General features: G+C 47.3%; 5 protein-coding genes and 1 long non-coding RNA gene across 7 annotated transcripts; 3 read left to right on the forward strand and 3 right to left on the reverse strand.

Annotated features, from left to right (window-relative positions):
• Positions 1–324: 324 nt before the first annotated feature.
• On the reverse strand, positions 325–1,067 carry LOC112271120. The gene is made up of 2 exons (XR_002964010.1): positions 1,022–1,067; positions 325–873 (listed from the first exon to the last, which is right to left on the reverse strand). It is a non-coding gene; the product is annotated as an uncharacterized LOC112271120 (long non-coding RNA).
• A 2,663-nt stretch (positions 1,068–3,730) lies between these two features.
• On the forward strand, positions 3,731–4,621 carry LOC112268525. Its single transcript, XM_024460144.1, has 2 exons — positions 3,731–4,456; positions 4,555–4,621. The coding sequence occupies exons 1-2, from the start codon at positions 3,783–3,785 to the stop codon at positions 4,619–4,621; spliced, it is 741 nt and encodes a 246-aa protein (XP_024315912.1). The 5' UTR covers positions 3,731–3,782.
• Positions 4,622–4,917: 296 nt separating this feature from the next.
• On the forward strand, positions 4,918–8,410 carry LOC100822836 (probable E3 ubiquitin-protein ligase RHG1A). 2 transcript variants are annotated; one of them, XR_002962827.1, is made up of 5 exons: positions 4,918–6,963; positions 7,224–7,563; positions 7,655–7,756; positions 7,840–7,965; positions 8,087–8,410. XR_002962827.1 is itself a non-coding variant. In XM_024458291.1 (5 exons), exons 1-5 carry the CDS (start codon positions 6,594–6,596, stop codon positions 8,171–8,173), a joined length of 1,041 nt encoding a protein of 346 aa, XP_024314059.1. In that variant the 5' UTR covers positions 4,918–6,593; the 3' UTR covers positions 8,174–8,410. The 2 variants fall into 2 exon arrangements, 1 of the variants encoding a protein (XP_024314059.1); XM_024458291.1 differs by having other exon boundaries at positions 7,224–7,597; positions 7,673–7,756.
• Positions 8,411–9,018: 608 nt separating this feature from the next.
• On the reverse strand, positions 9,019–10,266 carry LOC100823145 (protein DOG1-like 3). The gene is made up of 2 exons (XM_003565156.4): positions 9,695–10,266; positions 9,019–9,622 (listed from the first exon to the last, which is right to left on the reverse strand). Exons 1-2 carry the CDS (start codon positions 10,199–10,201, stop codon positions 9,356–9,358), a joined length of 774 nt encoding a protein of 257 aa, XP_003565204.1. The 5' UTR covers positions 10,202–10,266; the 3' UTR covers positions 9,019–9,355.
• Positions 10,267–15,283: 5,017 nt separating this feature from the next.
• LOC100823450 (fasciclin-like arabinogalactan protein 11) lies at positions 15,284–16,460 on the reverse strand. The gene has a single exon (XM_003565157.4). It carries the CDS (start codon positions 16,298–16,300, stop codon positions 15,515–15,517), a length of 786 nt encoding a protein of 261 aa, XP_003565205.1. The 5' UTR covers positions 16,301–16,460; the 3' UTR covers positions 15,284–15,514.
• Positions 16,461–17,309: 849 nt separating this feature from the next.
• LOC100822851 (NF-X1-type zinc finger protein NFXL2) lies at positions 17,310–22,486 on the forward strand. The gene is made up of 13 exons (XM_003569212.4): positions 17,310–18,571; positions 19,010–19,123; positions 19,198–19,253; positions 19,528–19,594; positions 19,901–19,993; positions 20,204–20,289; positions 20,391–20,553; positions 20,682–20,882; positions 21,020–21,210; positions 21,347–21,428; positions 21,642–21,848; positions 21,957–22,046; positions 22,125–22,486. The coding sequence occupies exons 1-13, from the start codon at positions 17,375–17,377 to the stop codon at positions 22,302–22,304; spliced, it is 2,727 nt and encodes a 908-aa protein (XP_003569260.1). The 5' UTR covers positions 17,310–17,374; the 3' UTR covers positions 22,305–22,486.
• Positions 22,487–22,490: the final 4 nt, after the last annotated feature.

Below are 22,490 nucleotides of genomic sequence, written 5' to 3' on the forward strand. Positions count from 1 at the left end.
TGTACGTGCAGGGGGTGGAGATTCTCAAGGCTTCGCTGCGATCCAAGACGGTGCTGACCGATGTGTTTTTATCCGGGAGTGGTGACGACGATGATGTGCTCGTCTCCAAGAACAAAAGGGCTCGCAGCGATGACAACAAGGACGACGATTTGGGCGAGGAGAAGACGCACAATAAGATCCCAGATTACTACTTGTGAAACTGGTTTACAAAAATACTGGAGTATGTAAGTTTCTTCGAAGGAATTGAACTGCCGAAACAACATTACAATCCATCATGCATGTTGTGTGATTTTAAGAATTAAGTGAATATAAATAATGCTGCAGTAGTAGCGAGTAATATTTGTTAGTACGTTCCTTTGATGGATGGTGTTAAACTGATGGATCGAGAGGATGCTTCATCCCAAGGGCACGAAACATTGGATGCCGGCAGGCGAGCTGCCTTATTGTACACAGAGAGCTGGTCTAGTAACACTAGCTATCTGGTTCAATTCCACCCAACTATAAGAGCAAATCCAATATTGATGCTTGACAGCTTTGAGGACCAACAGAATATGGGTAGCTGACCGCTGACGGCACCAGGTATCAACAGAAGAACACACACGACCTAAATCGGAGTAGCAATAATTGGTAGATTAAAAGACCAACCAAATCACGCTAGACGAATTGAGGCGTTGTGCCTGCAGATGATCATACAAAAGGGCAAACCTAGTTAAGCCTACTCTTGCAGCTGCAGACATATGCAGAGGAGGAGCAGAGCAACCTGCAGGGTTAATTCAAGGGGTCGTTGCTGCCGCTGCAGGGAGGCTTGTTTGCAAGGAAAACGTCGGTAAGGACGGTCTTGGACTGCAGCGACGCCTTCAGTATCTCCAAACCCTGCAATCGATCGATACATACAAATGCTTAATGGAAGGCGAAGGTAAACAGAGGAGAGGAGTAGCCCCTGAAGCCGAGGTGCTGACTGAAAGAAGAAAGGTCAAATTGACAGTAAGAGCAAGTGTTGACTGACCGATGAGTAACTCACCTCGTTGTAGCCGAGCTGCACGGTCTTCTCCTGGAGCGCGCTCAGGTCTCTGCACGTACGCCGGGTCCAGGCTCTCGGCGCTGGCGTAGATGTTGGCCACGCCGGAGTCAGGCAGCAGCTTGGCGACGGTGCCGACGGGCAGCGTGAGGAGGGCCAGGAGGAAGTCCACGGCGTCCTTGCCGGCCTCCGCGAACAGCACGCGCTTCGCCTTCGTGTCCACCAGAAGCTTCAGGGTGATCGGTGTCGGCGGCGTCCATGCCAGCTTGAACGATCGGGCTGATCTAGCTACCAGGAAGAAGAAGCTAGATTATAGATTTACTCTTTATGTTACATCAACTAATTTAACCTACGTGCCCGTGTGTGTATATACTCGTATCGTCCTAGTACAAGACCACAGAGTCCTGATTAGACACTACTCCCGCCGTTTCTAAATACTTGTCGTTGTTTTAGTGCTGCACTAGAATAGCAACAACTATTTAGAAACGGAGGGAATACGTGTGAAGCGATTTTTTTTTTTCTTTGCCGATTCCTGAATCTAAACCGAACTTACAAGAGATTAAGTCTAACAAGAGTTTAATGACTTAAAAGGTTCTTGGATGTTGGATCAGAAGATACGAAGAAGAGCTAAGATAAGAGCGTAATTTCCATCCACTTCTGGCCTCTGGCCGGGGCTAGCTACATATGGGAATAAGAAATAGAATTTCTTTCTTTAATTCCCGGCGCTCGTCATGCCAAAAGAAATCCGGATCATTCCAAATACCCACACCAATTCCAAATTACATGCATGTATATACGTGTATACATAGATGCATCGCTCGCCTTAACCCACTAGCTTCTGCACATACGAGCAAGTCTCAGAACTCCTCCGCCGACGATGAAGACGAACGCTAGCTCCATCTCCATGGCGTGGCTCATGGCATTCGCAGCCTCGATGACCATCCTCCTCTTGGCGGCGGCGCAGCCGGCTCCCCCGCCGCCCCCCGCGGCGCCGGCCCATGGCGGCGGGCACTGCAACGTGCAAAAGGACCTCGTGATCATGCAGAGCCTGGGGGATCCGCAGCGGGACGTCGGCGTACACGGTGACAGTCTCCAACCAGTGCAGCGGCAGCCGGCATTGCACCATCTCGGGGATCCACCTGATGTGCGGCAACTTCCGGTCCCTGATGCCCGTGGATCCCAGGACCGTCAGCGTCGTGGCGCCCGGCGACTGCCTGCTCGCCAACGGCCAGGCCATCCGCCGCGACGGCAACGTCTCCTTCGTCTACTCCAGCTTCGTCCGCAACGAGCTCTACGTCAAGAACGCCACCTGCGTCCAGAACCACCGTCGTTTGATTGATTTCTAGCTATCGGATTTTGTTTTTTCATGATGATGCCACGTCAGTACGTCACTTGACGAGAACCACCAATTTTGAACCTGCCGTTCCTGCCATTATAAGCATCGATCACCAGCTGCAATAGATTTCCACGTCACATGACAAGAACCACCTACTACGCTACAATTCGTAAATTGCATCTAAATATTTTTTCCATTTATTAGAACTATTATAGTGGAACTTAGAGCAAATATCACAGAACCCCTATTATATAACAAACTGTAATGCAAAACTACACCGTTCCGAAGGCTGACACTTTTATGAGAAAAGACTCGCCAGCCATCACCTCCTACTATTTGGAACTTCTGTCATGGTAAATATGTCATGAGAATACTATACATATGTATCTTAGTTCTAGAGAATTCTCGCTTAGCATGGAGTTTGCATTATGACCTTTCATGGTAAATATTGTTATCTTCATGAATACTCACAAAATTTCTAGAGTGTTCTCGTAACAAAATACTTATCATTCTCTCTGGAAGACTCCTTGCAAATATCTCTTCCTTGTAATTCTTCAAATCTAGAATATTCAAGCAGGCATTGCTATTTCTCAACATATCATTTCCACTAAAGGAAGTTCACAACCCTATATATACACACATGATTAACTGGCCGAATTCTAAGAATAGAGTTGCACGTACTGATCGCAAAACGAGATAGCAAGTAATCTACATGTAGTTAATCCTTATTGTTATAATCTGGAACGAAACATAAGTTAGCTTAATTAATTCACTGTTATTCTTTCCTAATATACTAATTCGGAATCTATATCGTCTACTAGGAGTGAACGCGAAAGGCCTTGTGAGTAGTAATTAATGCACTCTGAAAAACATTTCGTCTCTCAGGCTCTAGCAGCAAGCCCAGCTTGTTTGAATAAATTTATTACATGACATTTTAATGTTTGAAAAATACAGACATGCGTATATATTGTACATGTAAGTAAATTTTAATTACAAGAATGGGTCAAGGTTGCTGTGTGAGCTTCTGCGATTGCCTCTGCTTCACGGCTGGGTGCTAGATCCGCAGGACAAAAGCTATGCTGCCCTCAGAGACTTCTCTTATAGTGAGTTGGCGGATTACTATGTCGATGGCAAAGGTGGTCATAGGGATGTCTGTAAGAGTTTATTGAAAAAGAAGTTTACTTTCTATGGATTTTAGACTTTACATGAGGAGCTGAATGACTGTGGACTAGCACTTCTGTTTTGCCGCGACAGATTAGATGTTGTTTGCAAACGCTATGATGCTCTATTCATATATGTAGTTGATGAGACCATCCGCCAACAAATCAATCAAGCTGTCTGAATGTTATTTGAAGAGCACGAAGAGACATCATTTACTTCAATGGCCGATTCCTCCCTATCATACATCAACCGCACAAAGACAAGGCTATGGAATGGTATCGTGAACTTATAGAGAAACTGAGAAAAGACAAGGAACCAAAAGAAGACAAGGGGGAGAAGAGAAAAAAATCATCTCAACAAAGGCAATCAGATGATGCGGGTGGAAGTTCTATACCAAGTGAAGCTACTGGAAAAAGGGCTGAGGTAGGGGCCTCCCATCACCATCAAGACAGCACGGTGAAGAAGTCACCTCAACAAGCACACTCTGTGGCTGCTGAAAGTTCTGAATCAACAACTGGAATATTAACTACTGGAAAAAGGGCAGACGCAGTGGGCTCCCATCACAGTGATGGCGGAGAAGTAGCGGTGCCTGATCAAGACAGCAGGGTGAAGAAGTCACCTCAACAAGCACACTCTGTTGATGGGGCTGCTGAAAGTCCTGAATCAACAATTGGAATATTAACTCCTGGAAATGAAGCAGAGGTTAAGTCAGATAAAGAAACAACAGATGAAGATGAAAGAGCAGCAGTGCACTCTGCTGATGGAGCTGCTGAAAGTTGTGAATCAAAAATTGGAATATTAACTACTGGAAATGAAGCACAGGTTAAGTCAGATAAAGAAACACCAGATGAAGATGAAAGAGCGGCAGTGGGTAACATTTCTGGAAGTCAAGATGGTGTGCCTAAGGGTGATGCTTCTGATTTCTTGAACTTTTTGGATAAGTAAGCTTCTAAACTTATTCCAGAAGAATTTGTTTTATAGATTAGAGTTTTGTTGTTCTAGACTAGCGGTTCTATTCTAACACATTTCATTTTTGTAGGTTTAAAGACAATGGTTGCTCGGATCATTACATGGGCTGGTGGTGTATATGGCCCGGCGGCCATTGACCGACTGAAAAAAGCAAGTCTCTTTTTTTTCTCTCTATACACGTACTTGCATTTGCCAAAGTTACGAACAAAAAGAGTTGGCAGTGAGAAAGGAAAGAACCTCAAACCTACCGGAAACAGCATCATTCGGAACAATCTTATTAACCGGCTCTTGGGTCTGGGGCTGTCGTTTATTTCCTTTCCGAGTAGTAGGAGTAAGTAAAAGAAAAGAAAAGGGGGAGAGCCAAAAGCTCAAATCCAAAACCAGAAGAACGAAAAAGGCAACCAAGGCAAGGCCGCGAGGGAGGGAGCAACAGGTGATGGTGTGTGTATTTCTAGTATTTGTTTGTAGTAATTTGGAAGTAATAAAAAAGGAGCGTGACAAGGGAGAGGGAGGCGCCTTCTCCTTCTCCGCCCCCAACGCTCTCTTCCTTCCTTTCCCCGTTACAAATGCTCTCTTCTCTCGTCTCGCCTTCTTCCCCCACCCACGGTTTGAACCACAACAACGCGGTCGCCTCCACTGCTGCTGCTCCGGCCGCCAGCCTTCCCGGAGGACACCTTTCCAGCAGCCGATCCGCGCTCCGGATCCACCGCCCCGCCAGCTCCCTTCGCTTCCTCTCTTGATTTCGGACGATTCTGCTACTTCCCGTTAGTTCTTTCTGTGATGCGATTCGCCCCTACGGGCTGCGGCACCGTTTGAGTTCGCCGACACCGTTTCTGGTAGCTTGCAATAATCCGTGTTTAGATGCTCCTGCTGGCGGTTGTTGATTTTTCTTGCTGTACGAGTTGGCCTATGTGCGATTATCTGAGCAACGACGGAGCGCCGTGGAGACGGCGGGCAGGGGAGAAGAGCTGAGTTGGTGTGCATTATTTTACTACTTTCTCAGGGACCGTGCCGCGTAATGTCCCAGCTGACCGTTTGTAATTGGACCCGCCTCGGATATGCCGTATCTGTTGGGCTCTCTTGCATTTGCGCCCGTATCTTTTTAGTATTCATTAAAGATAGACAGAGCTAGCTAGCTAGATAGAGCTGGGCAGGCTGCTGCCTTGTGGGGTCATTTATATGCGCAGATCATCCCCATCTGCTAATTGATTGGGGATTATTATTTTTGTTCCCTAAAAGCATTTTTATCATGCTGGTTGCCAATCAACTGTAAAAATCACGTATTTTTAATCTTCGCAAGAGTCTGATTCGGCAACCAGTGTCACCAATTTTGGACTCTGCTAGTACAGGCCAAGTTTTTTCTAAAATACAGTAGAGGCCAAGATTGCAAGCGGCTTTATTTCGCTTGCGGTAGTACCGATGCACGATCATTGGACTAATAAGATATTGATGACATTGCATTGGTTTTGTGCGCCCCAATTGCTGATTTATCGACTTGATTGAAATTACACCTATTGGTGGTTCGTGTTATGAAAATCCTGGAGGAACCGTGTGATCCATGATATGCCAATATTACTGATAGGCCATTTTTAGGCTGTGGAAAGTCCAGGCCAGCAAAAGTGTTGATTGAATGGATCCGCATTAACACCCACTCCTGCTTTCATTTTGGTAATTGGATTGATCATTAGGTGGAGCCAAGCTTAAAAAATGAAGCACTTAATCCAAAGGCCCTTCTAGCTTTGGGGAAAAAAGGTGACAATTTATATAGGACTGGGTGCAAGGGAGGGGGGCTTTAAAACTAAGCAAACCTCTTGTTATTGGGCTCTCGTGAGCGGATTACCTATTGTCATATTCCAACAAAGAGGAGGCAGCAGTCTTGTCTGTCGTCTCTAATTTGCGTGCCTGGGACAAACTAGATTGGTTGCTACTGAAGTAATGAGGTAGATTTACCATTGAGCACAAGGACACCATAAACTTTCACTAAAGAAATAAGGTGGATTAGTAGCAATGTCTTGTACCTGAGTTGCAATAATTGGATCACTCAGATCCGAAGAATGCTTTGCTGAGGTGAGTTCCCATGTTGCGCTACTGGACAGCAGAAGGGTTGCAATGAAGCGAAAAGCTCATCTTGTGAATGGGATGAATTCTGCTGAGTATCACATGGGAAGCTCAAGCTCTTCCAATACTCGGTTCTCTAATTCTGTGCAGCAAAATCCTACTGCACTTAGTGAGCCCTCACATCCTCAAATGCCTTTAAGCATTGGTCCTAGCAACTGGAATGGCCAAAGCTTAGTTAATCAAGAAGCGCCTCGGAGGAATGTCAGAGCACGCCACAACCCTGAACCTAGGCCTGCTTCAACTTCCACCGCAATCAACAATAATCTGCCGACATTCGGTTCAACTGGAAGTGCTTTCACAAGTACATCAGCTGGAAGGAATCAAGCACCCTTTTCTCTGCCAACAAGGACATTACCTTCAGGTTAGTAGTTAATCCTTACCTGAATATGTTGGATGTGCTTTTAGTCTTTCCAATGTACTCCTGGTTTTTGGATCCAAACCGTTTTTTGACACCCCTAATTACCTCTTCTTTGTTCAACCATGCACAACTTTACCAGAAAAATGTGAACTATAAGTGTGTCTCTAGTCTTCTATATGATATACGATATGCGGTTTTTGTTGTTACTGTTTAAATTTCTCACCGTTCAGACTTGCAACACATGTGTTTCGATTGTTGTTTAGGTGCCTCTGGGGTCACTGGCACGGTCTCGTCGTCGAGGCTGTATCATCCTGCTATGCATAGCAACAGCTCAATTGTTGCTGCTGCCACTACTGTCCAAGGTTCTTCAGGTGGTGCGATATTTGCCAATGCTGGCTATGCCCATCCATCTTCTGCAGCTTCGTCTAGCTCTAGAGCAATATCCCATGCAGCAGTCATTCCGAGCTATCATCCTACTACCTCTTCATCGGTGAGGATCAATCAGCCATCTCCTATTGGCACTGCTGCATCTTCTACACATGCAAGACATGTATCCATGGGGCATGCTAACAGTGGAAGGAACCAAAGAGCAACGAACTCAATGTATGGTATTAATCCTTCGATGGCTGAGACACAGGTGATTTAGTATCCATAGAAGTTTTAGTTCTTAATTGATCTTCCTCTGTTTGTGAAGCGGTTTATGTTGGAGCAGTTGGCTCTCTACCAATCAAGGCAACCACCACCTGTTGACCCCCACAGGGACTTGAGACTGAACATCGATGAGATGAGTTACGAGGTAGAGCTTCCTTTTGCTTCTTCAGCCTCGTCACAAAGAAAATTTAGAATGTTTTCTTAACTTTTACATTCGGCTGTGTACAGGACCTGTTGGCTTTAGAGGAATCCATTGGTAACGTCAAAACCGGCCTTGAGGATGAAAAGATTTCAAGCTGTGTGAAAAAAGTGGTCTGTTGCTGTTCTGATCAGACACAAGACGACGACTGCCTGGTACTATTTTCTTCAGCGGCTCTATCAAATTGCTTCCATGTTGAACATTATATTACAGACATGCTTTAAATTTTGCTTTCTCCCCCTTATCCTAATGTATGCTGGGTGAATACTACTGCAGGAGGTGTACAAAGACAAGGATGTGCTGGCAGTACTGAAGTTCAGGCATGACTTCCATGCTGACTGCATCGAGAAGTGGCTGCAGTAAAAGAACGCCTGCCCGGTGTGCAAATTGGCCGCGGCTTAATTATGTGGCTGCAGGAGAAGCGAATAACATTATGTTTCTCTCTATTTATTCTAGATTCAGACTCAATCATGTCGTCTTAGCCATGCTAATAAGTGCGCTAAGTTGGATTAATTAGTTTGTGTGCTTGAAGTAGCTGTGTTTTGTCTTGCTGTAAAAAATTTCAGCAATCAATTTCAAAGGAAATCCTCTAGCCAACCATTTGTTTAACTCTTGTAGTGTCCATGATATTTCTGCATCCATCGGCACAGCCATTGCTGACTTGATATGGTTGCAAGACGTCTGGTTATTGGCACCTTAGACTGCTGTGTAGAAAACTGCCAAAAATTCTAGGTTCTCTGAAAGAAGTGGTCATGTTGCCGTTCTGCTGATGATCAGGTTGATGTGGCTATCTGTGTTAATTGTGCATGCCAGGGGATGCACCACGGGCCTGATGGAGATTCAGCAGCAGGCCAAAGCATATTCCGGAATGACCTCCTCCTGTATGCATGATACTCCATATGAGCGCGTCACAGTTTGTCCTCCTTTTGTCACTGTCGATCAGTTGGCCGTGTATTTGTTCTCCAGCTGAAAGAAGCAGAGGAAAGGGGCATTCCTCTCCAGAACTATCATCACCAGCTATCCCTGTTCTGAGAGATATGCACCGGCTAGTAGGATCGACATCCAAACTGTCACAATGTCCATTTTTATATCTGCAGCAAGCAATCGGCACGGCATTTTGTTATAATTCTACGTGGAATGCAGCACAGGCCTGTTGATCCCACGAAAAAATGATACACTGAAACACAAGTTCCTTGGTAGATAGAGTGTACGACAGAAGTTGGTGTCAAATTGCAACTCATCAGATTGGTTCCCTTGGTTAGATTTGCTTCCATAGGAGGATGCCGACGGATGATGAGATGTTTTCTTCCTTCAAATATTGACCTAGTACTAGTACATTGCCCTCCTCAGCTGAAAGTCGTAACAACAGCAAAACACTTTGGTCTTCTAGAAGGACATTTAGTTCAAATCATCACGGTCAAAGCTTATCAGCTCGGGTTGACCAAATAAACAAAGTCGCCAAAAAAAAAGGGCTTTTGCAACTAGACGACGAGTGTCATAAATGGTACTGCAGAGCTGCCTGCCACGCGCCCGGGCGCCGCTGGCTCACTCCGGCGCGTGGGCGTGGGCGTCCTTGCGGCGGCCCAAGTGGTGCACGGCGAGGTGGAGCTCGGCGGCGGCGAGGAGGAAGTGCACGGCCTGCGGCGGGCGGAGGAGCGCCACCACGGCCCGCATGGTGTCCAGCCTGAGCCCGTCCGCCATCTCCAGCACCCGCCTCATCCCCTCCGCCTTGGCCTCCATCTCCCTCTCCAACCCCGCCGCCTCCATGGCCCCGGTGGCGAGCTCCACCATCTTCCCCGTCGCCAACGACTCCTATACACATATTGTAATTAAGCAGAAGAAGTAGAAGAAGATGCTGGGTCGAATTGGTTACTAATCGAATACCTGCGCGGCGGCGGCGGCCTCCTCGATCTCGCGCTCGCGCCCGATGGTGCGGCGCTGCAGCTGGTCGGCGGCGTGGAGCTGGTCGGCGGAGAGGCCGCCGAGGTCGTCGCCGCGGAGGCTGCCGGTGCCGTCGAGGAAGGCCGGGAGCTGGGCTTCGAGCTGCGCGCCGGACTTGGAGTAGAGCAGGTGGAGCGCGGCGGTGGGGCGCCAGCCGCCGCACCAGAGGTAGAGGCTCTCGGTGGTGGAGATCCACGAGGGCGCGAACATGGCGCGCACGTCGGCGGCCGCCGCGGCGGACTTTGCGCGGTAGTAGTGCTCGTAATGGCCCAGCACCCGGTCCACCAGGCGCCGGAGGTCGGCGGAGGAGGACGACGCGGCGGCTGCGGCTTCGCGGAGCGCGGCCAGGTCGCGGGACTGCTCGGAGATCCAGCACCCGAAGAACTTGGTGAAGGGCTCGCCGTCTACGAGGGGCTCGCCGTTGCTCTGTGGGCGCGAGGCGGCGGTCATGGTGATCCAAGTGGCCTCTCACTCTCAGTCGGCCGCTCTGTGTTGTTTGGATGGATGGCTCGAGTGTGGGTGGTTTTAAAGGTTGAGAAACGTATACGACAAATGATGGCTTTGTCTCGTTTCTTTAATATAGGCGGTGCCTCAGATATTTCTGTATAATTATCCATGTGCCATTTAGACAAGCAAATGGCAAAATAAGACCCCAGCAGCTTGTCCACAATTTAGACACATCGTTCAAACTACGTATGGACTACCCAACCACGATGTTTAAATGTTGGATAGAGATGATTTACTAATTGTGTGATACCAAAAGATAGAGAATATAGACAAGCTGTTGAAAAAAATTGAAAGACTTTTTTTTTAAACCACTGTCTATAACTTCATATAGACAACCAAATATACACAAACTGCTGGAGACGCTCGACGTTTAAAAGTTAAACCCTAAATCACATGAATAGGGACATATCAAATGAAAATTTTCTATTCAGTGTAAACTTGAAACATTCAGTCATATCCACTGTTGTGTGACTTAAATGTCCTATATTTTAAAATGGAGAGGGTATACTGATATAAAATCATTTATTGAAGTAATTTCCTATATGATATAATACGACACGTATAAAATAATTTGTACTAGTTAAGAATTGATAGTTGGAAATTAACAATGTGAGTATCCCGCGGCTAAAAGGAAAGGATTCTGAAAGTATTTCCCTGTTTTCAAATTAGAGCCTCACTCTCGTACAGTACCAAGGTTGTTTTGATCTGATGACATACATAGCACTGGATTCGTTGGGCAAGAAAAAACAAATCTAGCTTATAAAAAGAAAAGAAGGCATGCAGGTGTGTGTCCTCAGAACATATCTTAGTCGAGAAACAGAGCTATGCATGTGGACAATGTCCATCCACGCACCCGGAGCCTCGTAGGTTGGTGGGTGCATCGCCTCTAGTCAGGCCATGGTCTAGAGTTTGGACGCACGCAACGCAACGTGCAAACATCATCAATGTGTGTTGTGCATGCACCTGCAGCGGCTTGGCCTTTTCCCCGTGGTCTAAACTAAACAGGCTGCTGGGCAACTTGCCAACTCGGGACGGCGGCCCGGTTCCCTAGCTAGAGATAAAGGAGAGTGGGTTTCCTTCCTTGGCAGCCAAGGAAAAAAGCTCGTGCTGCTGGTTTCCTCCTCGGCCGACTTGACAAGGCGCACATGGTTTCTCCAAAAGAGATGCTGACAAGGCGCACGTCCACGAGGGAGATTGAAGGGAGAAATGGCCGGTGTCTTTTTAAGCATGGGAAACAAATATCATTTTTAATGTTGTTGAGCTCGTCTCCAGCGGGACGACCCATTTGGGCCGGCGCGGTCAGTTTGCGGGAAACGGAGCAAATGCCCGGTCCAGCGGGACGACGCATTTGGGCCAGCATCCGTTTCTCGGTCCGCGAAGACGCATTCCGGACACAAATTTGCGCGGATTTGGATCGGGACTGCGTTGCAATAGGAGGCGTGGCGCGCGTGGGTTGAAGGAAGAAAGGCCCGCGTGTGGAAGAAGTGACGGCGCCGGAGGCGGAGGCGTTGGAGGAGCGCGCCCCCTGCGTCGAGTTCCGGGTTCTCGTGCCTCTCGAGGAAGAGGAGGAGCGCCTCATCTTCCTCGCGATGAAGGCCTCGTCGGAGCATGGCGCCAAGGACGACGCCCATCGGAATGCCTTGGACGACGCGGAGATTGTCAGGGAGATGGCGGCGTACCGTGCATTCGAAATAAAATGACGGGCCTGGCAAACCGACAAAGACTTGGCGCCGCTACTCCGGTTCCCCGGCGACGACGAGTAGCTTCCGGGAGTGCAAAGCTGGCTACACTGGAGTGGGCTATGAACCATTTTAGAAATTTAGTTTTTTAAGTGGTTCACAGCCCACTCTGGTGTAACCATCATTCCCCTTCTGGTTAGGAGGACAAAGGCCATCTATGAAATGAAGCAAATATGTGTAGATTCATGTTTGTGTTCTTCTCCATTTTTGTTTTTTTATTCTCAATTTCTGCCCCCCCCCCCCCCCCCGCTGGACGCAGGCCACGACCCAAACGGACGAAGGCCGGGCGAAGGCCATTTTCTGTCCGGCCCGCGACCCAAACGGACGAAGGCCGGGCGAAGGCCATTTTCTGTCCGGCCCGCGACCCAAACGGACGAAGGCCGGGCGAAGGCCATTTTCTGTCCGGCCCGCGACCCAAACGGACGAAGGCCGGGCGAAGGCCATTTTCTGTCCGGCCCGCGACCCAAACGGACGAAGGCCGGGCGAAGGCCATTTTCTGTCCGGCCCACGACCCAAACGGACGAAAACGGCCAAAAAAAATGGTCCGTTTGGGTCGCGTGGCTGGAGTTGCTCTAATATGCTTTACTGTCTGTCTTGTGCTGACCGTCGTGATGTTCCTGGAATCACTTGTATTTCTCGGAATTGAGAGCTCGATAAAATGGTTTTATTCTACCCTTGTGATGTTCCGGCTGGCAACAACTTCCTCAACTTGCTGCTCGAGGCCGGCCCTCAGCGAGGGAGCACGCTTTTGCACGCCCTCTGACCGGATCTGCCGGCTCCGCTTCTCCTCGATCGGCGGAGGCGAAGGCTCCCCAGCCCCAAATGAGTTGTTCACGGGATGCATCTTGCGGTGGGGGGTCACCGATCTTGTGGGGGCGGTGGCAGAGTTCTCATCGGCGGTGGCGGATTTGGGAGGAGGAGGCGGAGAATATGAAGCAAGCATACCATAAATCGACCCACATGCCCTACAGATGGCGTAAAACCTATACGGACCATGCGGTTTTACGGGCTCTGTTCCGACTATTTTTCGTACAAAAACCGTATACGTGTAAGGGCCGAGTGGTTTTATGGGGCCTGCTAAAGATGCTCTTAGCACAACAAGATTGTAATGCCCGAACAAATAATCCAGTAGGGCGGGACTAATGGTGTTCATAATCGAACATGCTGCCTCGAACAAATTACTTCTTTCAAAAAAGAGGGTAACATCCGGCCTCTGCGTCGATCGATGCACAAAGACAGCATACTATTAAGGTGTCCATCAGTGTATCAATCTCCAACATTAAAATAAACATTAGTTGGAATTGTGTAGAACCTTTGTAGTATTCTAGAATAGAAAATAAATAAAAGAATGAAATCTTCTAATACTTGATATTTAAGTACAAGTGTGTATAAGGTTTTGCATGCTTTGCATCAATGGCTAAGATCTTGACACATGTCAAAGATGCAATCCATGTACTCATATACATGTAGGACATTGCCTCAAGCCTATTTTCTTTTCAAAATTAAAGTTCACAAATCCATATACACATATTTTGTTTTCATACACATGCAATCCATGCTGGTAGATTAATGGCAAAAGACTATTTTGTTTTCATATTTATAGTTCACAAATCTGCTTATTCTTGTAACGGAGACTTTAAGGAGGACATGTTGGTAGCGTTTCCATTTGTATAATCAACTTTTTATCACGTTAACACCGTTAAGAATTTCAAGGAAGATCAGATCTTGAAACGCATGACTGATCATTTTTTGTGCAAAGGTCGCATTAGTTAGATCAACACTCGTGAGCAATGTATATGATTTATGTGACTCTGAGATTTTGCATGCTGATCAAAGTAATTCGAAGCCTCGGTATCGTCTCCTTGATGTGGAAATCCCATCGGCGAAGAGGAAGAACTCGGTGAAGCCCGGGCGGCGCCATGGTCGCGACAATGTCAATGGCGACGTCTGGTGACGAAACTCCATATGAGGATAGATAATGGCTTTGGCCGATAGCTCCGAGCCGCCGATGGACAGGGGTGCGGGCAAGGGGCCGGGACGACCGAGTATTGTCGTCGGCCGGAGGAGCGTATGGCACTGGGACAACAACACACGGCACTGCGGTTGGACAGGTTTTAGGCACGCAGGACGAAAATGCATGGCATGAAGGACATGGTGGGCATGGGGCCGCGCAGTTGTGGAGTGGTGCGCTCTTGGTTGCCAAACCAACCGTTTGCTTTTTCATCAACGATTATATTATGTGATATATGAAGGATTAAGTATTGAAGACCACTTTATTTAATCAAAATATACTACTAATACTAATACTGAAAGTTTTTTAAAGACCATGACCCGATATATATATATATATATAATGTATCTGCCTATATTGAAGACCATTTTATTTCATCATCGGTTCCAATTTCGGGGGGGGGGGGGGGGGGGGCAGGGCCCCCTAGTCTGCTATTGGACGAGTATGACGAGGAACAACCGATGATGAAACTCCAGATGAGCATCGCTGTCAGGATCACTCCAGTGATTGCAACGATGAGAGCGATGACGCACTTCAGCGACACCTCATATTCACTCCACAAGGGCTGGAAAGGGGCACACCGTAGAAAGCACAAAGGGGAGGCGCTATGAATCTCGGGCGGCGTCGTGATCGCGACGACGTCGACGGCGATGTCCAGTGAAAAGTTCCATATGAGGATGGCCGTAGCACCAGTCCGACGAGTCCGCTGACAAGGTCGATGATGGCTTCGGGCGACAACTCTGAATCCCTGAAATGTGACAATAAGCTAGCAAATGGAAGGAAATAAATTATTTTACAAAATATTCAAAAAACCATATATTCGAAAGTCTCAAATTAAAAAAAGTTTGAAACCTGAAACTTTTGACTTCCCCAATTACAAAAATGTGAAAAATAAGTTATTTTACTTTTTTGTATTATTTTACATTTTTCATGATTTTCTGAATATTATTACTACTACTACTACTTTCAGTTTTTATTTGATTTAGAATTTAATTTGTTGTTGCTTTGTTTGCCATGCTTTTACGGAACTCTTCTCCAGGTTTCAATCTCATTCGACTTATCAGACACATTGGGTTTGGATTTGGACACCATCCAAAGTCAACTTATCCATCGTTCGTTTGGAATCTTAAAGCACAAACCAGATCTAACGGCTGATCAATCAACTTATCACTAACTAAAAATCAAATCAGGCAACTTTGATATGGCAAACCCGTAAATTATAAGACATTTTGGCAGCTCAGTTTAAATGTAAATGGTGTTTTCTAAAATAAACTATTATGAGAAAATCATATACTCCGTATTTATTTAGCAGCATTACATAAAAATCATATATATACGCAACGGTACAGATTACACTTTTACATCCCTAGCAATTGTACAACGGTATTAACGATACGGAAGAGAACAAGTCAAAGAAAATTGACTAGGAAGAAAACATTTGTGAAATTAAAAGTGACCAAAAAAAACTCGACGTGTAGACCGAGAATCGCAGTCTCATGGGCAACGTCACAGCCCCCAGCAGAGGACGCAGGACGCCAATGCCATGGCCACCGCGACGACGCCGCCACCCCCACCACCTCCGGCTGCCCGGGACGCGGTGGAATCCGTGTCGGCATCAGCGCCGCCAGGCGCGTCAGCAGCGACCGGCGTCTTCTTGGCCGGACCCAGCGGCGCGGGGGCCGGCGCGTCCGCCTTCTTCCCGGCGATGGCCATGGGCAGCAGCACCTGGTTGACCTGGTAGACCACGAGCTGGTCGCCGGTGAAGAGCGTGTTGTCGACGGTGGCATTGACGACCCCCGTGGAGATGTTGACCTGCTGGCCGGTGGCGGTGACGTTGAGCGGGTACTCCCCCGGGGAGCTGCTCCCGGCCTGCGTCCTGAGCGGGTTGCTCACGGTGTCGAACTGCGACATGGGCACCGCCGTGGACAGCACGTGGAACTGCACCAGCGAGTTCTTCTGGCTGTCCGAAAGCGAGTTGAGCGTGCCGGAAGCCAGGCTCGTGAACGCGTTGTCCGTGGGCGCGAACACCGTGAGCCCGCCCGTCTGGGAGCTGTTGAGCTGGTTGTCGATTTGGGCGGCGACGCCCGTGGAACGCAGCAGCCGGATGAACGTGTTGAACTGCCCGGCTTTCGCTAGCACGCCTGTTATGTTGGTCGTCTTGGTCGTTCCGGCTGCCGGTGCCGGAGCCGCTGGGGCTGGAGTCGTTGGCGCCGCCGTTGGGCCCTGCGCCGACGCCGTGATCGCCGCTGAGATCACGAGCAGCACTAGAAATGATCTCTGCATGGCTTCCATTCTGGTGGTGTAATCGTGAAACTCTAGCTATCAGCGAGGACAAATGCGAGAGTGATCTATCTGGTGGAGAGCTTGCGAGCTTAGCTGTGGCTTAGTTATAACAAGATTGGAGTGAGATGCAAGCAGAGCACGTAGCATTGGTGGTGGGTGCAGCAGGGTTTGTGTGTGTGGTGGTCAGGTAAAGCAGAGTGTGGTTACATGTCATACAGTTACAGGGCACCAAACCCTGAGCCGAGGTGGAACAGGCTAACTAACTAATAATCTAGCTGGGTTGCTTCAAGCAGCAGCAAGCCCTGGACTGGGGAGTGGAGACACGATCGATCGATCCAGTTTTTCTTCTTCTTCTTCTTCTTTCGTATCCTTTTGACAATGGGAGCTGTGCTGATGGTGATCTTGGAGCTGGATTTGTACACCTGACAATGCAAGGCAATGTATAGGAGCTGGTTTGTTCTTTCAGCATTAGCTGAAAAGGTCATCCAATAGCTAGCTAGCCAGACACATGCAGGGGGCCCAAATTAAGCTGTCATGTTAGCCCCTAGCTAGCCAAGGTAAATAGGCCCTTGATACGATTAAAATTGCCCGCGGATTTGAAGTTACCTGAGAAATTAGCTGCTACGTATCTTTCAGAATAGGAATAACTGGTAGTAGATCATTCCAGAGTAGATAGCTCGGGAAGGTCCTCTGCTTCTTTCAGCTGGAGAACAAACACACTGATGGACAAGGACAAAAGTACCGAGAAATCGTGATGCGTTGCGTGCATATCATGCAGACAGACACACAGACAGACGGCAGATGCTAACGTTTCATCATACAACCAAAACCATCAGGCTGCCAGACCGGTGCTGCTGCATCCGAATGCATTTTGCTTCGTTTTTCCGGTAATTTGTTTGTGTTGCAGGAGCAAGAAATGGATAGAGCTCGGCCCGTACCGAATTGAAGCCCAACGCTGTTGGCTCTCCAGCTAAAGCCCAACGCAAAACACACAGCCCGAATTATAAATGTACGAAATCTCTTGGATCTAATCGCAAAAGCTCTTTTCCTCACTCAGTGCCCACGCAAATCTCGCCGCCGGCGATGCCGTCCTCCTACGCCGCCGTCGCATCCTCTTCGCGGAAGCCGGTTCCTGTCGCCACTGCTACTGCCACCGCGCGTAGACCAGCAGCGCCCTTACCTGCGCCCGCACCCTCGCCTTCAAACCCTAGACACGTCTCCGATTCTGACCCCTCGTGCTGCTCCTCCTCCTCCGGGGACGAGACCGATCTCGCCGCCAGCGACCCGGCAACTGCCTCCGTCATCTCCACATACCTCTCCGTCGCCGGCGACGGCGCCGACCTCGCCAAGGTCCGTCTTTTCCTCAGCTCCGCCGCGCGCCGCCGATCACCGCCGTGCCTGATCTGCTTGGACCCAATCCGCCCCTCCGACCCCGTCTGGTCCTGCTCAGCCTCCTGCTTCGCGCTCCTCCACCTCCCTTGCATCCAGTCATGGGCGCACCAGTCTGCCTCCGCCGCGCCCTCCCCCACCTGGGGCTGCCCCAAGTGCCGCGTCGCCTACCCCAAATCCCAGACCCCCACCTCCTACCACTGCTTCTGCTCCAAGACCGTTGACCCGCCTGCCGATCCCTGGATCCTCCCACACTCGTGTGGCGAGGTCTGTGACCGCCCCCTCAATTCAAATGCAGACTCCGGCTGCCAGCACACCTGCCTCCTGCGTTGCCACCCTGGACCATGTCCTCCGTGCCCCACCGTCGTCCCTAACGCTCGCTGCTTTTGTGGAGCACACCGTGAACCCCGGCGCTGCGCGCGTCAGCGTTATTCTTGTGGGAGTAAATGTAATAAAAGCCTTAGCTGCGGACTCCACCGGTGCCCGGTGGATTGCCATGATGGGCCCTGTCCGCCGTGTGCGGTGCGGGGGAATCACAAGTGTGAGTGTGGGGAGACAACGGTGGAGAGGTTGTGCTCTGAAAGGGTTTTCCAGTGCAAGAGGGAGTGTGGTGGGATGCTGGATTGTGGGAAACATAGGTGTGAGAGGGGATGCCATGGTGGAAAGTGCGGGGAATGTCCGCTTCGAGGACGGCGGACTTGCCCTTGTGGCAAGACGGATTATCCAAGGTTGGAGTGTGACATGGAGGCTGCCACGTGTGGATCGACTTGTGAGAAGGTGCTAGGGTGCGGGCGGCACAAGTGCCCTGAGCGGTGCCATCGAGGCCAGTGTGACAAGATCTGCCGTCTTGTGATCAAAAAGTCCTGCCGCTGTGGGGGTCTGAAAAAGGAGGTACATATCTATTCAACATGTTTGTTATGAGTTATGACAACCTTGCAAGGAGTAAACAAAACAGATATTCAATCACATCATGTGAGCAAATAAATTAATAGTTCTCTAAAATACAGAAAAGGAAATAAACACACTATTAGCAACTAATTGGCAGAATGTTATCTGCATGTAATTGCTACATGTAATGGTCAATTGTTGATATCTACATTTCCATGGTTCTCTGTGAACCAACTTAGGATGTTTGAAGGCTTGCCTTTCAAATAGTTTTATATATGCGTACTGCCTAACAGAGTAACAATAAGTAGCAATCGGTAATTTTCATTTCTCCTTAATCTGGTCCAGCAGTAACGCTATAGCTCGTTAGATATTGCTTCTATGTTATTGCTCATTAGGAAGTAAATGCCTAAATTTCCCTATTCTTGTGATGCACTGCATCAGTTGCCTTGCCACCAAGACTTGACCTGCGAAAGGAAATGTCAGCGTTTACGTGACTGTGGACGCCATGCTTGTAAGCGACGTTGTTGTGTTGGGGATTGCCCACCCTGCGCAGAGGTACATCTTCTTTTTCATTCCTTCTTTGCATGATTATGGCCCCTTTCAGGCACTAAGGAGACTTTTGTTTCTAGATTTGTGATAGGAGGCTCAGATGTGGCAACCATAAATGTCAATCCCCATGCCACAGGTATTGCCCTAATCAAAAGTGCATCTTTGGCATGTCATTTGCTATTGTTTCGTGTCACTTGCATTTGAGCATGTATATGCTCCCATCTTGGATTGCAAGGCACATACCAAAATATCACCAGTGGCACATAACAGGTTTCCAAATATGTAGTGATGTTTGCTCTGACATAGTCCAACATGTATCTGCTGTTTTGAGGCTATCTTAAGGCCCAGATATTATTTGTTCATTTTTTTGATTGAATTTCTAGTAACACTTTGTTCCTTTTGTTTACCAGAGGTGCTTGTTCACCTTGTCCTTTGATGAAGACCATCTCATGCTTCTGTGGGAAAACATACTTTGAGGTTGAACTTGGTAGACTCTTAATTTCTATTGTTGATTTCTTTATATGAGTTATGTTCGGTCCTGTCTATTTCCTTACACAAGATTATTAGGAGAAATTATCAGCATGGAACAGCTGTATTCCAACCATTTTTATGTGTTCTTGTGCACTTGCCTAAATTGTAACTCTTGCTACGGTTTCATTTATATGTTCATCCTCAGAGTGTCTCCTGACTCACTCAAGGTCTGTATACTGCTAGTGTGTTGAATAGTTATTCTGTAGTTGCTAAGTTTCACTTTGTAGATTTAAATGCATAACTCTATTGTAGGTTCCTTGTGGGACTGAGAAGAATCAGAAACCACCGAAATGCTCAAAAAAGTGCAATGTAGATCGCCTTTGCAGACACAAGTTTGACTGCCGGGTAAACAGCCCTGCCCCTTTTTCTTTAACAATGTCATTACTCATTGATGGCAATCTCCTGATAAATTTCATTGCTGATGGCCATTGCAAGGTTATTTGTATTATTTTTTTTGGTGAATTTAGTTGCATGTCATTTCTGTGTACTTTAATTACTTTTCCTGTTGTAAACCGGTCCTCAGAATTTACTTAACATTTAATCTTCTTCCTTTAGCCCCATAAATGCCACTATGGAGCCTGTCCACCTTGCAAAATGATCTGCGCAGAAGAACTTTCTTGTGGCCACAAGTGTAAAGAAAGGTTTTTTTGTTTAACTAATATGCTCAGTGTGCCATTCTCAGTAGTGTACCAAGAACTATAACTTCCTCTGATGTCTAACAATCTTGCATGACTCTACCTAGGTGTCATGGTTCTATCCCTCCTCCGAACCCTGAGTACACACTTAAACCAATGAAGAAGAAAATGGAAAAGCATATAGAATGTACGCCTGGAACACCATGCCCACCATGCCAAGAAGTTGTTCTGGTGCCATGTTTGGGACAGCATATAGGCCAAGAACGTGCAGTAAGTTTCATCGACATGGCTATCTTTTGGTCAATTAATACCTCCTTCCCTCCCTCTCTCAAATGCACTTGTTTGAGCACCAGATTGTAGAAAGCATGATATTTTTTTGTTTTTTCATATTTATGCAGATACCTTGCTCGAAAAGGAGGCAATTTCCCTGTCAGAATTTATGCGGAAACCCTCTCCCTTGTGGCAACCATTATTGCACAAAGGCCTGCCATGTGTTAGAGATCCCATTGGGTCAGCCTAAAGCTGATATCATATTATCTCTTCATAGAAAGAACACACTTGCTGAGCCTTGTGAAGACTGCGACCTTCCTTGTCAAAGGGTCAGTTCTTTGTTTCCTTTGACATACCTCCAGTTTAGAATTGTCTGTTACAAACATTTATGCGAAATAGCTAGTTGTGCTCTACATATTTCTTGTAAGCGTGGGTGCATGATGTTTAGTCTTATTGCTTTTTCCAGGTCAGGAATTCTCCTTGTACACATCCTTGCCCTTTGCCATGCCATGAGAACGATTGTCCACCTTGCAAAGTCCTTGTTAAAAGATCATGTCATTGTGGTGCTATGACACACTCTTTTGAGTGCGTGCACTATAACAACTTAAATGCCAAGGAACAGCTGAAAGTAAGGTCCTGTGGTGGCCCATGTCACAGGTCAGCTACGGATTCCCAGTTCTTAATTGTTGGTGTGCTGTTATGAGTATTGTAAAAACAATAGTTATGTTGCATAATTGTAAACCAAACTTAAAGTACTGAAATTTTGGACATGTTATTTATGGCATTTGTGCAGGAAATTACCAAATTGCCCCCACTTATGCTCAGAAATATGTCACCCTGATCAATGCCCATCAGTTGATCAGTGCATGAAAAAGGTATGACCTCAGCATATGTAGTTTGAAACAACTTGTGACCTGATAACCAGCTAATAATCATGTGTTTGATCTGTTTTAGCTGATGAAACTTTATATGCAAAGTCTTAGGATATAATGATATATTATTATTTGTGGGGAGTTTTAAGTAAATGGAATTTTAAGCTGTATTTTTTTAATGTATTTATTCCTGTACCTCTTTTGATATTTATGAAGGTCAATGTACGTTGTGCATGCAACACCCTGAAAAAGGAGTGGGTATGTCAAGATGTTCTCAAGGAGTACCGAAGATCTGGTCGTGATCCAAAAGAAGTGCCTAAAGGTCAGTTTGGAGGCGGTCTACTCCTATGTGGTGAAGATTGCGTGAAAAAGGTCAAAGTTTCTTCCACAGAGTTGCATCTCCGGAAAGTTCAGGAGGTTAAGGTACCCGAATCTACCAAATAATGTTGTTCTCTGCCAAGTTTTCACCACCAAACAATTGGATTTTGTTGGTACTTAAATATGTGCTCGTTTCCTGCAATTTCCGTTTAGAATCCTGCCATGGAAGTTGCAAACGTGCCCAAACGTAAGAAGAAGCGTGAGCGTGGAGGACAAGAACCTGCTCCGTATTCGATGTTACAGGTGTGTAAAATACAGATGTGCTGCTTACGTATTGGATCCCCTGAAGTGTGGTCCTTACCGTGCGCCTATATTTTGCAGAAAATCAAGGATTTCCTTTCGGGGCCTCTCCTGAAACTTTTGCTACTGGTAATTGCTATAGCTGGATTGGTTGGGTTGGTGGTGGTGACGGTGAAATTTATTTACCAGATTTCAGATTGGATGAACGAAATGGAGGAGCAGAGGACCAGGCAAAGGAACCTGAGGGCTCCAAGGTTGTAAAAATATATATTTTGAGACTTTTATATATGGGTTCTTGCGCGCCCAGTAACCAGTTTTGAGATGTAGATCAATAAACGACTCTTTACTGTCGCGGTCCAGTCTCTGGAAGCGTATATCTGAAACTGAAAGGATGCCATTGTTTGGTTCATTCGTTTGTATCAAAGGAAAACGGCGTTGTATTCTGTT

This window comes from Brachypodium distachyon, chromosome 2, assembly GCF_000005505.3.
Source record: "Brachypodium distachyon strain Bd21 chromosome 2, Brachypodium_distachyon_v3.0, whole genome shotgun sequence".
In the NCBI taxonomy this organism is placed as follows: domain Eukaryota; kingdom Viridiplantae; phylum Streptophyta; class Magnoliopsida; order Poales; family Poaceae; genus Brachypodium; species Brachypodium distachyon.

Bases quoted from the DNA above. Each gene is read 5' to 3' on its own strand.
- LOC100822836 (XM_024458291.1), top strand. From the start codon at position 6,594: ATGAAGCGAAAAGCTCATCTTGTGAATGGGATGAATTCTGCTGAGTAT. The intron at 7,598-7,672 runs GTGATTTAGTAT...ATGTTGGAGCAG, and splicing joins CTTCGATGGCTGAGACACAG to TTGGCTCTCTACCAATCAAG. The intron at 7,757-7,839 runs GTAGAGCTTCCT...GGCTGTGTACAG, and splicing joins TCGATGAGATGAGTTACGAG to GACCTGTTGGCTTTAGAGGA.
- LOC112268525 (XM_024460144.1), top strand. From the start codon at position 3,783: ATGGAATGGTATCGTGAACTTATAGAGAAACTGAGAAAAGACAAGGAA. The intron at 4,457-4,554 runs GTAAGCTTCTAA...TCATTTTTGTAG, and splicing joins TTCTTGAACTTTTTGGATAA to GTTTAAAGACAATGGTTGCT.
- LOC100823450 (XM_003565157.4), bottom strand. From the start codon at position 16,300: ATGGAAGCCATGCAGAGATCATTTCTAGTGCTGCTCGTGATCTCAGCG.
- LOC100823145 (XM_003565156.4), bottom strand. From the start codon at position 10,201: ATGACCGCCGCCTCGCGCCCACAGAGCAACGGCGAGCCCCTCGTAGAC. The intron at 9,623-9,694 runs GTATTCGATTAG...ATATGTGTATAG, and splicing joins AGGCCGCCGCCGCCGCGCAG to GAGTCGTTGGCGACGGGGAA.
- LOC100822851 (XM_003569212.4), top strand. From the start codon at position 17,375: ATGCCGTCCTCCTACGCCGCCGTCGCATCCTCTTCGCGGAAGCCGGTT. The intron at 19,595-19,900 runs GTTGAACTTGGT...ACTCTATTGTAG, and splicing joins GTGGGAAAACATACTTTGAG to GTTCCTTGTGGGACTGAGAA. The intron at 21,429-21,641 runs GTATGACCTCAG...ATATTTATGAAG, and splicing joins TTGATCAGTGCATGAAAAAG to GTCAATGTACGTTGTGCATG.